Here is a 14242-nt window from a genome sequence, read left to right as displayed (position 1 = left end):
TTTTGTTACGATTTAGCTTCATTTAGTTTTCAATTTCATACTGTGATAACAAACGTAACACGAAGAACTAGATGATGATTGTTGAGTTATTTGAGCTTTTTCTGATAGCCTACTGGGATCGATGTTCCCGATGCCTCGTGTTCTCTTCGCCATGGCCAGGGATGGACTTCTCTTCAGACCTCTCAGTAAAATGAGTGAGAGACAAAGTCCTGTCATAGCCACCCTGGCTTCAGGGGTTGTCGCAGGTAAAACTGCCAATACACATCATAATTTACTTTCTTTGTTCTTTATGTGATTTTGTTCTATAAATCCCCTCCTGTTTTCACCTGAAGTGTTCATGCTCATGCTTACTACTAAAATGGCTCATGTTCATCAAAAATGGTTTCTTGATGTATTTATTTACTTGAGTGGTAATAGTTGGCAAAAAAGCTTAAGTTTACAGTACGAAGATGAGTAAATCTGCGGAATTAACCTTTACGTGTAGACTGATATATGTTTTCCAAAAGCTACAGTTGAACAGCTGAATGTGACTGATTAGAAGATTAATGTTACACAAAGTTAGGATATTAAATCTGCAATTTATATTAAATATGAATTATTTGAATTAATAAAGTGTCAGAGGAAATTAGATAAGTTTATATAATTCTTAATAGCATTTTTTGTGTCTTTTCAGCTGTTATGGCGTTATTGTTTGACCTGAAGGCGCTGGTTGACATGATGTCTATTGGAACCCTCTTTGCCTACACATTAGTGGCCATATGTATCCTCATATTAAGGTATGATTCATCACAAGTCTACAGTAATGAGAACATGTGTAGTATTATTGTTCTAATCTTAATATGACTGCACCTGAAAAGTAAAACGCCGAGAACAAGAGAAAATATTGTTGTCTACGTGTAACTTAATGCCTATTGACAGTCTTACTGTACAGCAGTGGTGGAATGTACTTAAGTACATTTACTCAAATACTGTACTGTAGGCTCCAACTTCAAGCTACTTGTACTTTAGTGTCTCCATTTTTCGGCTACAGCTACAGTTACTATGTTGCAAATTTTCATACCCTTCCTGTCCATGTGAAAACCACATATCTTCAAATTTGTTGATTTTGAATTTGTACTTGCACCAGTACTTACTGCAGTATGATTTATTACAGTCGCTGGAAATGAACACTTGCTGTAACCTTTTCTGTGGATTACAGTATGTGTGGTAACATTCCCAAACAGCCAGGTCACTTGTCTGGCAAAAGTAACATTGGTTAATTTTAAAGTGCTTTAAAAATTGATTGATTACTTGTACTATGACCCATATGAAAAATAATGGTTGATCAAACTTAGATTGTACTTCTAGCGAATCTGATTAATCCACTGTATTGTGTATGATTTGTAAGAGGATAATAATAATTCCAAATGTAACTGAGCATTATGAAAATAAATTGCAGTTTGACAGGTTTATCAACCCTGGATTGGCTTTTATATGAGCAAGAAACGTCTTCAAGAAGAGTAAGAACATGATTTAATGATGGGCTGATTAACAAAACTGGAATTTGTATCTCTGTTATTGTCAAATGTATTGATTGATGAGCTACTGTGAGAGAACAATTTGATCAACTGTCATTATAACAGCAGGAGTCTGTTACGCTGTTTCTTCATTAAGAATGGATTTTTTCTTCCATTTAACTGCCGTCATTGGCTGATAATTGAGAAAGATCATTTAATAAGATGACATTAGTCTGATGTGTGTTGGAAATGTTGCAGACATGGATTTAAAAAGTTTAATGTGAACCAGGAAAAACAAAGAAACAAGACAAAGCAAATCACAGCTATCTCAACATATAGAAACAGAGGTTATGTTAACCCAGTTTGAATTTATTTATAATTCCTTACTTTTGCAGGTACCAAGTAGACCTCAGCGAGGATTCAAGCTTCAGCAAGCCAGAACCCTTCACAGTTGCTGGAGTTTTATGTCCTCCTTCACAAGCCACCACACGATCGTCACAAAATGTTTCTGTTTTAACTGTTTTTATGAGTAAGTGATCTTCTTAACACCGTCCTCAAATATTATTCTGCATGTAGATGATTTCTATTGTTCATTCATCATTGGACTTATATTGTTCCCTTCAGTCTTTTTAGCTATCATCTTAAGCCTCCTCATATCTGGGGCTCTAAACTCCCTGCAGGCCCTCGAGTGGTGGAGTTTACTTTGTGTCTCAGTGATCGTACTGATGCTGGTCCTCACTGTGCTGATCATCTGGAGACAACCACAGAGTACAGCCAAAGCTGCTTTTATGGTACGCCTCTTCTATCTATTTCAGTTAGTAAAGTGTCTTTACTGAAATTATAAACTTTCATTACAACTGTAAGTATAGGAAATAACTCCTGACAGAAAAAAATAGCCAACAGATAAAATATCATATATTTCTTGCAACTGTAAAGTGTGTTCCTTTGCTTTGATTTTGCCTGTCTTGATGTATCTGCTCTTTCATATATCTACAGGTTCCTTTTGTGCCATTGCTTCCCATTTTCAGCACCATTGTCAATGTCTACCTGATGGTGCAACTCGGATCAGACACATGGATCCGATATGCAGTGTGGATGGCAGTAGGTATGTGAACAATATCACTATAAAGAACCCACTTGCTTTTAAGCAAAATATGAAAGAACATCAAATAAACAAACATGGACAAAGTTGATGTGCCTTTTCTTTCAACAGGTTTAATCATCTACTTCTGTTATGGTGTTCGTCACAGTGTGCAGAAACAAAGGCTCCAAAATTCACACAACAGAGTCAGCATTCACAGCATCATGACCACTATGGAGCAAAACTCTGTCCCAGAACAAGATTTTAATGGGTAAAAATGTATCATGATTGATTTACTGATAAAGATATTCTGTCAGCCAGTCATCAAGCAAAACAAAACTCTTTCATTACAATATAAATTTGGCCTGTGTTATATAGTGTTATAGTTTTTGTTTCATGAATTCAGGATGTAAAAAAGGCATTTCAGATCTCAGATCTCTGACTTTCATTTTGTCCTTGATTTACGTGAAATTGGATGTCTGGGAGATGTTTTGTGCATTTGTCTTTTTTTATATATAAATAAAAAATTGCAGTGAACCACACTTGCATACAAAAGTCACACAGACATATTTATTATTATTGTGTTATCATTTATTTTGATTGATTGATTGATTGATCTTTTTTAGATTTAGATTTTACGAACAATAGAGCAATGTTCAATTTTCAATGATGGTGCCACTATTGAAGTCGCTCTTTGGTTGTCAGGATATTGTCTAAGTGCCAAATCGTGCCAGTCGTGCCAAATTGCACCGTGAGAGAATGCAAAACATATTGTAATAATGCAAACACGGTCCTAAAACAATTTTCTCCTACTCCTGAGGCGATCTATTTAATCGATTTAAGAACTATTGGTAAGTTTGAATAATTTTCACAGCAAAACAGATTTAAAAAATACTGGCGTTCACCTTTAAGTTGGAATGGCTGAACGATGACATCTGATCGTTACAGTACGTTTTGTTTTTAGCTGGATTGATTGATTGCTGGCAGGAGGTTTAGATCAGTTTTTTTTAAAATGTCATCTGATCCTAAGATAGTTTCAGTGGATGTGGATGTAGCCTGTTAGTCTTCCCCACATTCCAAATGTTTCATTGGAGGAAGGGAAAGGGTCGGTCTTTGATTTGTCTGCAGACTGATACTGATACTTGGTGGTGATGGGTGGGAACCGTGTCTTGCACAGACTCACACAGACTCTCCTTTGAAATAGGTGGAAGGCAGATGGACCCTGATTTGTTCAACTTTGATTTCAACTCTAACATCCTCAACTCAGTCTGTCATGAACATTTCCCTACACGCATTAAACTCTTCCTGTGAAGCCATCAACTTTTGATGCAGGTCCTCATTGTCCTGATTGAGAGTTTTGATTTCATTCATTTGTTCCTTGAAAGCTTGTTTTTGTGTGACCTTCTCAGCTGTCTGCTGATTGATAATTTGCTGCTGCTGTACTACCTGTTCTTTGCAGCACACTAGCTCTTTCACTAACTCATCCTTCTCTGTTTCCATCTTGGCTAATTTTTTCTGTAGCATTGACTCTGTCTCGCCAGCAGAATCTCAACAGATTTTTGGTGTTTTGTTTGTTTCATCAAGCTGCATCTTCAAGTTTTCCAGCTGGCCCCTCATAGAACGATTGTCCATCTCAATCCTGCCCAACTTTAAATCTTTTCTTTGCATCTCATAGCTCTGCTCTGTAATTTTATCATGCAGTTGTTGATAGGCTGGGCAATATAAAGATGTTGTCCGTATCGATATATGAGACTATAAATTATCTCAGATTTTAGACATGGTTATATGGTGATATGTCATAACTGTTGTCTTTTACTGGTTTTAAAGGTTTGTTAAAGTAAAATGATGTAATTTTTTTCTAAACTTACCAGACTGCACTTGTCTTCATCCACCCACTCACTCATTATATCCACATTATTGATGATTATTTGTCAAAAATCTCATTGTGTTTATATTTTGTGAAAAAAACAATATTCATCCCCACAATATTGTTAGATATCAGAAAGAGGGTGAAAGATTTGGTCAAAAATATTGTAATGTTTGTCCATCTCCTAGTCCTAGCATTTATGACCAAGTGTTAATGAGTAACGTGAACTATTTTTTCTGGTGACCATGAACATTTTCATTGGAAAAACCCTAAAAAGAGATGTAATTGTTGGCCACAAGAAGGTGTAGTATGAGGATCAATGAAACGTAAAATTAATTTTCTATACTTTTTTTGGTTTATAATTGAATACATGTACATGTATTTTTATATTTGTATTTCTTGTTGCAATAAAAATGACTGGGACATTATATGCTTACTTCATCATTTCATAATTTAATTTCAGCATTGTATTTCTAAATGCAGCGGTCGATTGAAATAATAAATAAGTAAAATAAATAGGTGATACTGATAACCCAGATTTTGGGTAGTATTTTTCAACCCACTTTTTGGTAGCTTTAACTCAACATACTGGGTCACTTTTTACCCAAACCCTGTTGGATTATTTTAACCCACTGCTAGGTGGGTCCCTCTGTACATACAGCACATACAAAATAATAACTGTCTGCTCCCACTCTCATTGACAATATTATATCCCCTGTACACCTTTTTCTTTCTTTTTGTCTTGTGTCTTTCTTTTAAATTAGCCATATATCAACTCTCTTGTGAGAAACTTGTTAACCCAAACCTACATGTTTTCAAAAAATTCTACCTTTATTTACACCACGTGATAGGAACTCATGAAGGGCGTCTTTGTTTAGAGAGACACATTTTGAACAGAACACCGTGTCAGCCCTCGCTACCCAATCAGAAGGCAGCTATTGAGCGCAACGTCACCAGCTTTAGCCAATCGGCGACTCTCTCTGCGGAGGAAGCGCATTGTTCAAAAACGAAACGCAGTCGGGTAAAATAACTCAGCTGAAGCTCAGAGTGCCCCGAAACCGAGAGGAAGCGGTAGACCAGTGTTAGCTAGGCTCAGGTGACTTTTGCTCAGTTGTGACACAGTAGTCACAGTTTTAGTCGAGTACTTCAGCCACCGGAACACCGGCGCTCATCGCATTTTCTGACATTCGAGGTAAGAAATCGACCTTTTGCTTTCAGGTGTCTTGTTCGAGGCTGAACAACAATAAACCTGTTAGTCGGGAGACAGCTGTAAGTATAAATGTCGGTTGAACCCATGTATGTAAAATTTACAACAACAAACACCCGCAGTCTTGTGTTAGTTTGGTGAGGGGCACCTCAAGATTTTAACATTTTCAAACAGGGACGCAGCCTCTCGTGCACGTTACGTTTACGTTAGGCACGCACGCACTCACCTCGTGATGAAATGGTTTTTGATCAAAATTCATATTCACGAATGTAAAAAGCGAATTGACATTAAAAAGGATGACTGTGAAACACCTTAGACCACGTTAACTGTCAGTATAGTTCAGTAGTAATTCTCTGTATAGCATAATGTTGGCTGGTTGCCTTTACATTACACAGCTACATCAAAAGTCCCCATTGTTATCTTGAAAACAACGTCCTACGTAATATCTGAAATCTGAATTATTATTATTTTAAATATAGATTTAAAATATCAATTTCACCCTCAAAAGTGTCATGTCAGCTAAGTTCAAATATTGCTGTCAAGTCAGATTGAATTTATATTAGCCATACATTATCACTAAGATAGCTACGTCCTTCTCTCTGCATAATTCAAAAATGCAACCTGCATGCACAAGTGCAGGAGGTGTGGCTTCATAACTACAGGGTGTGATGCAGATGGTCAGGGCTCACTGGTCAGTGTGAGTGCTAGTATGACCTCAGTTAGATGGTCATGTAGAGACTAACCTTGCATATAAAGCTACTGTCAGACTCCCTGTGTCTCTGCTGGAAAGACGGGGAGTCTGGTGGAGCCTCGATGCAATTTGTAAACTGTGATTCTGTACATCTACTACATGTCTGTCCATCCAGGGAGAGGTGTCCCTCCTCTGCGGCTCTTAGGAGGTTTCTTTCATCTTTTTTTCCCCTCTATATATGGCACGTTTTTCCTCACTCGAATCGAGGGTCTAAGGAGAGGATGTCGTTCACTGTCCAGATTGTTATGCTTTCTTTTGGAAAAAATATTCATCATAGCATCATATACCAGCCAGAGTCTATGTGATTATGTAAATGTTATACTGTGTGTAGTTCCTCTTTTCCTACTATTCTGGCCCTACTGTCAGCACAGTTAAACACTAGAGGAGCCCAGTACAGTCAAATGCATTTTTTGCTGATTTAAAATTTTAATGATGTCATTTTTCTGCATCAGTATTAAACTTGTCAGGACAGGTGATGCCTGTGAAGTCATTTCCTGTTTGACTACTCTTAGAGTTAACTGTTTGGCTTTGAAAGGCATGGAGGCTTCATCCAGTTTCTGTGTGTTTTTCTCACCTTGTCTGAAGACACACCCTGATCGTGATTAAACCTCTCATAATGCTGAGTTTCTGCCTGCAGCTGTTCTTCAGTGATGGTCTAATTGTAGGCTCATCATTGGAAAAAAGCGCATTCACATTTGTATGGGGGAGTTGTTGTGACAGCTCTTCTTGATTATGATTATGATTATATTTATATTGAACAGGGACATTACAATGTTCACATGCATTTTCTGGCTCACGGAAAGGTTTGAAATGTGTTGCAATTACCTCATACTCATGAAGATTGGTCTTCTTGTAACAGGAAAGCATGGCGCTGTGTTTGTCCTCCCCGGGTGGATGTCCCTACGATGAGGATGAGGAAATCGCTGTGTTTGAGTCTACGGCAGCAGAGCATGGAGGCCCGTCCAGACCACGTCTGCCTGAGATCTCGGTCATCTCCCCCGGCCTGGACACCCGGCCATCCATTATAGAACCAGTGAGCATCATCTGCAGTACTTTTTTGTTGTACCCTGCAGCGTTTTCATTGTAAACAAATGATCCAAAAGGTGTAAAAATGTGTTGAATGATTTGAAACCTTGGTTGGCTTTCTTCCTCCCATGTATTGGCTTGTTTAATGGTTTAATGATTTATGATTTAAAATCTTCTATGTCAGCAACAAAACATGAAATAATTTTTTTTTAAATATGTGTCTCTAGAAACTAGCAGTCAAACCTGCAGCGGTGAGACAAGGAAGCTGCGATGATGGGAGCACAGACAGGGTGAAGGTTTTTCTGCGCATCAGGCCACTTACTGACACTGAGAGAGGTGGAGGAGAAGAACAGGTGAGACCAGAAAGACAACATTACAACCACAGGCATTTTCTGTGGGTGTTATTTGATTGTGGTTAGGCATTTATTACTTTCTGTACATCTACTCTGTGCTCAAGGTTCACTCTTCTTTCAGGGTTGTGTGGCCGTCCAAGATGAGGAAACGTTGATGCTCAAAGCTCCAAAAGAATCTCAAAACATGAGGACCGCAGAGAGGGGTGTCACCCAGAGCATGCACAAGTTCAGTTTCTCGAAGGTGGGAGAGTCACACTTGTGCACAGTGTTAAAAAAGTGATGACTTGCTGTAAGTGTTTCTAATAAAAAGGTCACATACTGATGGTTTTGCACTGCCCATCTGTCATAGATTTTTGGACCAGAGACCACACAGCAACAGTTTTATGAGTGCACGATGAAGAAGATGGTGAAAGATGTGCTTCAAGGAGAAAACAGACTCCTCTACACTTATGGTGTCACCAATTCTGGAAAGACTTACACTATTCAGGGTAAGATTTTTTGTCTTCCTTGGTTACATCTGTAAAAAGCCCCAGTTTGATTGTGATGTTAGTGTTTGCAGCTCTGTAAATCTCAAACCTTGACCCACAGGCATTGGTCGAGAGGCAGGCCTCCTGCCCCGGGCTCTAGCGTCTCTCTTCAGGAAACTGCAGGGTCGTCTGTATGGTGCCATGGACCTGAAGCCTGTCATGTATCAGGATGTGAGGCAGCTTGACGCTGGTGAGGTCAGGGTCGAGGAAATCCGCAGAAACTCTCTGCTCAAAGAGGTAAACAGAAGGAGAACTTTCACAGATCTTGTGAAATGAAAACTGCAATTTCCTTGTTACATTATGTCCCAGTGTCCTTTGCTGCCAAGTATCTATCAGTAATGTACTTTTGTGTATTTCTTTGTGAAAGTGTCATTTTCAATAACTAACTAACTCATCATGAACTCAGACATGGAAGTATTCAGTGTAGTTCAGCGTCAACCAACTTGTAATGCGCTCAGTTTTGTTTACGTTTTAAAGGTGAAAAATATCCAACTAGAATCGATGACACGATGCAGTCTGTCACGTTTCCTGAATCGCTCACGAAACAGTTTAATTAATTGCCAAATATTTAATGATATCTCCACCTTGAAATATCTCGCCCAAACGCTAGATTGAAAGCAAAGAACTCTAACAGCCAAAGAAGGGGTGTAGAAGGATTTTATGTTTTTGTCTGAGTAAAGGAAAGAGCTGTCATGTGTAGGAGACAAGTGAGCTTGGATGGCTAATTATCCATAAAAAAAAGATAAAGGTTTGATCTTTGAGAACTTTTATGTATTCAGGTTCTTGTCATATTTTTCTAATCTGGGTAATCACTAATCATAAAAAATGAAAGTGTCTTCTGGCACACAGTAATGAGCTGATGTACTACTTTTGTTTGTTGCAGGACGAGAATCAGAGTTCTCGTCGAGGTGGTACCACTACAATCTGGGACAGTGGAGTCGGAGGACTCTCGTGTACAAGTAACATCGCCACCCAGCTCGAAGGTAAGGAAGACACCCTGTGTTGTGTTGGACAACTGTATATTACAAATCGAGACTAATTTAGCAAAAACAAGGGCTGTAAAAACACCCCTTTGAAAATGCTCCTGAGCAAATTCAAGCACATTTTCAAAGCCCTTTTCTTCGAAATAGAATGTACATTGAGTTTCAACTCTCTCTCTGCAGACACTGACAGTGTTTGTCTGGAGCCCGACAGCCTCTCACACAGTGGAGGAGATAATTTGGAAGAAGGGGTGCAGTTTTCTATCTGGGTGTCCTTCTATGAGATCTACAATGAGTTCCTGTATGATCTACTGGACGCTTCGCCCGCCCTGCAGCCCAGGAAAAGGGCCACACTGCGGCTTAGTGACGACAAGCAGGGCAACCCCTATGTGAAAGGTAACTCTAAAATAAAATGTAAAAAATCATGTTTATAGAACATTAAATTAAGTTAACATTAATTAGGATGGTATGTATTAGTGTGTATTCCCAGTATTCAGCCTACCTCATTTGATGGATGTTACACTACTTCTGTATGAGCTGTACAGTAGCATGTATAACATTTTTGTTGTTGCTACTGCTTCTTGTTTTGCAAGAGTATCAATTTTTCCCTTTTCTGCTTGTTCTGTCAGACCTCACCTGGATCCAGGTCCGTAGTGCTGAGGAAGCCTGGAGAATTCTGAGGGCTGGACGTCGGAACCAGAGCTTCGCCAGCACTCACCTCAACCAAAACTCCAGCCGCAGGTAGGACCACATTAAACTTTTGCCTTACAAAACCTCATTTTGACTTATTTTGACACATTTGTTGGACTCACACTTGATTGAATCTCTGATCGTACATTTATCACCCCCACAGCCACAGCATTTTCTCCATCCGTGTTCTGCACGTCCGCCCAGAGGCAGCCATGCACATCAGCGAGTAAGTTAACCTTTTGTTGCCTACTCTGAATGATAGTTTTGGTTTTAAGATTTGTGATTGTAGAAGTGCTAAAACAGGTCTGTGTCTCACACTGTCTCATTTTTTTTAGACTGACTGTGTGTGATCTGGCTGGGTCTGAACGCTGCAAAGAGCAGCATAACGGTGAGAGGATGAAGGAGGCCAACAACATCAACACCTCCCTTTTAACTCTGGGACGCTGTATAGCTGCTCTGAGGCACAACCAGAACAACAAGTACGTGTCCAATGATAAATCAAGGTACAACACTGCTGTCTGAGAAGGAGCTATTTATAAATAACTTCCTAATGCATCTACAGGTCACGACCTCCTCAAGTGGTGCCCTTCAGAGACAGCAAACTGACCCGGGTCCTGCAGGCATTCTTCTGTGGTAGAGGAACCTCCTGCATGGTGGTCAACATCAATCCATGTGCCTCCATCTATGACGAGACCCTGCAAGCCCTCAAATTCTCAGCTATTGCTACTCAAGTAAGAGACAACGCTGTTGCACTGTACATCAAACGTCTGTGATTTAAAGATTCATAGATCTAGTCTGGCATGTAGGGATAAGACAAAAGAGGAATTAAAAATGTCCCTTGCACCATTTCAGCTGGTCCATGGTCCGTCCACAAAGACCAGAGTGGCCTACATCCTGTCCCTGCTGCGCGACCCGACAGGAATCAGTAATGACAGCACGGTGATGGAAGATGATGAGGATGACAGTGATGTTGAAGATGGAGATATCACCATGTTAAACACTGAGGTAATATTTACTATTATCTCCACAACCAATTCTCTTTACTTTGCAAAAAACCTCTCAATCATAAAATCTTGCCATGGAGGCTTTAAACAGCAGTATACTACATATTTAGATGCATGTACATAGCCAGCAAGTCTGCAGAAAGCATATATAAAAAGCATTTTATACCAGCATTTCCAGTGTCTCGATTTAAAAACATAACCAGTGTTCCTCACCGCCGACTGTGCTTTATGAAGGCTTTGCTGCAGGCCATTGATGTTCTGAAGAAAGAGGTGCGGCGCCAGCGGGAAGAGAAGGAGGTGCTTGAGGCAAACGTGAGAGAGCAGGTGGTCTCTGAGATGCAAGAGGTCATCTCTGAGATGCAAGATGGCTTCAGGTATGTGATTGTGGTGGGCCATTATGCCTTTTCTAATACTAAGCAGGCTGCAATTGTTTTATTAAGTAATTTAAAAAGAGCACAAATCATTTCCATTCCCCTCAACAGTCGGGTTGCAAAATGAACTGGAATATAAGACAATGCTGGAATTTGAAGTAAATGCGGATGCTGAGTTTTGTCTTTTCCCCCTATAGAGAGACCATGGAAGCAGACAGGGCTCTTATCGAAGAGAGGTATGAAGACAAGATAGCTAACATTCAGAAACATCTGAAGAAGTTCTACAGCCAGGAGCTGAAGGTGAGAGCCTTACGTTTGTATTACTTTCAGCCAGTGTCTGTCCCCATGCTCTGGTTTCAACACACACATTATCTGTAAAATCTACACTTTTAAGTTTAATTAGATCCTTCCCCAAATGCAATACATGTCCACAATGTAGTTATATTTGTAATGCTGTTGCTGCAGTGTCTGAAGATATTTGAATGCAGCTGCTATGAATTTAATCCTTTCTTTCAGGAGCGAGATCAGGAGATTGAAGCTTTGTCTGCCGCTCTTGATAAAAGAAAGGAAACAGACTCGGGGCCTGTGTCCGCGCCACAGGGAGACCCTGAGGGGCCTCGGCGATCTCAGCGCGTCACAAGTAACTCAGAAGCTAGCAGGCTGCGCAGTGAGCTCGACCAGTGTCGCGCTGAGCTGCTCACCAAGACACACGGTAAGTCACAAGGTGACTGAAACACTGCTCTGATTATGTAACGTTATCCTAGGATATTGTCAATGTATATATATATGACGTCTTGCTCTGTTTGCCTGTGTAGAGCTGATAAAGCTGAAGATGCAGCTGGAAGTCCCAGGTTCAACTGGCACCCTCACCTCTGCTGCTGACCGCAAGCTGGAGGAGGGTCAAAGGGTGAGTTACTGCTGTACTGTATAAAATGCACCATTGTTTTTTCGCTGCATGAGTCTCTTCACCCTCAGGAAGACTTCAATTCTGACTTTATTCAACAGAACCTGCGTCAGCTGCGTCTGGACCTGCAGAGGCTCGGGGCGGGCCTCCAGTCTGGTGAACGAGCCTGCTGTCGTAACACAGGAGGGGAGAGGCTGCGGCAGGCACTAACAGCTGCAGATGAGACACTAGCCAAACAGGTACGACAGACATGTACAGCATAACATCATATAATATATTATTTTATGAACTGAGCTTTTTCTATAATGTATGTATAAACGTATAAATCGGCAAGAAATGTGGTTATATATTTGTTAGTGCTGTGTGCTTACATTACCCCAAAATGTTGATACAATGTTCAAACCCAGAAAAACAATTTAATTAACGGTGCGTTTTATTTGGTCACCTAATGCCCTAACTTCCGCAGAAACATCAGATTATTGGAGAGTAAGGAAGAAAGATAACCTGAATACATCATACATTACCTCTTCCATGAACATTTCTGCCCCAAGTCATGTCACAATCAATACAATAAAACAATAGATGTCATGGTGTGGGAAAGCTCATTCATTTAAATAATGTAACTCTGAAGTTAAGCTTTGTTTTGTTGGTGATAGTTTGTGTCAATTTATTTAATCGTGTTACTGCAGGCTTCAACTGAATGTATAATTTTTAGTTGGATAAGATGAGCTAATAATTTCTAAAAATAAAGAAGTGTTGCTCTCTACATCAAACATATGTTGGTTCAGTACTTTCAGTTGAAGCAGAAAGTACTGAACCAGATCACGACCCAATATAGTCATGCCTGTCAGCGTCTCTGCTAGAAGTTCATTAAGGGCAGAGTTTTGACAGTAATTCTATCTCTTCTCACTTTGATGCTGATTACAGACGCTCGAACTTTAGAGAAGCAGTACTTAAAGCAGCGTCTCTTAACATGCACTTCTAAGTTTTAAAATTACTTCTTTTTTCTCCCCCTCTTCTCTCTTCGCTAATAATCTCAATGCACAGCCAGCTTTGAAACAAAATCTAGGTTTCTAACATCCACACCAGGCAGATAACTGCTAAGCATGTTCGAGAAGTTACATATTGCCTCACTTTTCTCTTTCACTCAACCTCCCACTTCATCCCTCACTTCCCCCTCTGTGGCCTCGTCTAACCCTGTCTACTGACTTCTTCTCAGGACCAGACCCTGTTGGAGCTCCAGAACGGCCTGATGCTGGTCAAAGCTGACTTAAGGCGGAAAGCAGAGACCCTGGCCCAGACACAGGCCCTCCGCCCTCAGCTGCCCCCCTCAGGTTCTGATAACTCCACCACACCGGCGTCCTGCAAGAAGAGGGGCTGTGGAGCCGCTGCACCAAGTGACACTGAGAACCGACCTCCGCAAAAACGGCCCTTTTACCAGTCCCTGTTCCCGTCGTGTACCCCCACGCGTAAATATAACACTCGTGCTGTTGAGGACGCAAACATTACCCCCTACTCACGGATCTTGCGGTCTCGCCAGCAGTCTCCACCTCGCAGCCCTGCCCCCACCCCTCGTAGTCTCAGGGGGAAGTACTGAGCTCTTTGGAGCTTCAGTCAGAGTGTCTTCTTTTTGATATTATGCAAACTGTTATATTTGCTGGCAACTTTATAATATTTTTATATTTTGTATATATTCACTTTTTGCAGTGCGGTTAACTCACCGTTATCATGCCAAATACATTTAAGACATTGATGCCAGTAAAAAAAAAAGTGTTGCTTTAAGATAGGGTTGCAGTGTGCATGCTACTAGGAGAAGTGAGGTGCTCTTGTAAAGCTTCCCAGTGACTAATGGTTATGGCATGAGTAGTTCATATGTGTGTAATTATCCTTTTCTGTCTCTGCAACTCTTCACATGCCTTTGCTGTAAGCACTCTTCTGTTTTCCACAATAAAACCAATGAAAACATTTTTTTTTAGATGTCTATA

The 14242-nt window shown here is 40.3% G+C and overlaps 2 protein-coding genes across 3 annotated transcripts in view; both read left to right on the top strand.

The window, feature by feature from the left end:
- The window catches only part of LOC311268815 (cationic amino acid transporter 2), a 100061-nt gene extending 95264 nt beyond the window's left edge, over positions 1 to 4797 (top strand). Inside the window, exons 7-13 of the mRNA XM_084372693.1 lie at positions 109 to 245; positions 674 to 776; positions 1892 to 2025; positions 2121 to 2287; positions 2493 to 2601; positions 2710 to 2848; positions 4122 to 4797. Of these exons, the coding sequence (XP_084228819.1) occupies positions 109 to 245; positions 674 to 776; positions 1892 to 2025; positions 2121 to 2287; positions 2493 to 2601; positions 2710 to 2848; positions 4122 to 4230 (898 nt within the window). The 3' untranslated portion in view covers positions 4231 to 4797. The remainder of the gene's footprint in view (positions 1 to 108; positions 246 to 673; positions 777 to 1891; positions 2026 to 2120; positions 2288 to 2492; positions 2602 to 2709; positions 2849 to 4121) is intronic.
- Positions 4798 to 5425: 628 nt separating this feature from the next.
- Positions 5426 to 14222, top strand: kif20a (kinesin family member 20A). Of its 2 annotated transcripts, none has more exons than XM_084372681.1 (19): positions 5426 to 5636; positions 7262 to 7435; positions 7656 to 7781; positions 7903 to 8022; positions 8131 to 8269; positions 8370 to 8545; positions 9192 to 9291; positions 9472 to 9684; positions 9918 to 10029; positions 10142 to 10204; positions 10314 to 10457; positions 10541 to 10709; positions 10831 to 10983; positions 11217 to 11356; positions 11551 to 11653; positions 11870 to 12065; positions 12169 to 12260; positions 12359 to 12496; positions 13477 to 14222. In XM_084372681.1, exons 2-19 carry the CDS (start codon positions 7268 to 7270, stop codon positions 13852 to 13854), a joined length of 2730 nt encoding a protein of 909 aa, XP_084228807.1. In that variant the 5' UTR covers positions 5426 to 5636; positions 7262 to 7267; the 3' UTR covers positions 13855 to 14222. The 2 variants fall into 2 exon arrangements, with proteins under 2 accessions (XP_084228807.1, XP_084228808.1); XM_084372682.1 differs by lacking the exon at positions 13477 to 14222 and adding an exon at positions 13305 to 13398.
- The last annotated feature ends 20 nt before the right edge of the window (positions 14223 to 14242 follow it).

This window comes from Pagrus pagrus (assembly GCF_965226575.1).
Source record: "Pagrus pagrus genome assembly, chromosome: 14".
NCBI classification, from domain to species: domain Eukaryota; kingdom Metazoa; phylum Chordata; class Actinopteri; order Spariformes; family Sparidae; genus Pagrus; species Pagrus pagrus.
This window is presented reverse-complemented; position numbering and strand designations above follow the sequence as displayed.

What these genes read in the sequence shown, in the direction of transcription:
- kif20a (XM_084372681.1), top strand. Translation starts at nt 7,268, where the DNA reads ATGGCGCTGTGTTTGTCCTCCCCGGGTGGATGTCCCTACGATGAGGAT. An exon ending in GGGCAACCCCTATGTGAAAG is followed by an intron (nt 9,685 to 9,917) that starts GTAACTCTAAAA and finishes TTGTTCTGTCAG; the next exon opens with ACCTCACCTGGATCCAGGTC. An exon ending in TCTACAGCCAGGAGCTGAAG is followed by an intron (nt 11,654 to 11,869) that starts GTGAGAGCCTTA and finishes CCTTTCTTTCAG; the next exon opens with GAGCGAGATCAGGAGATTGA.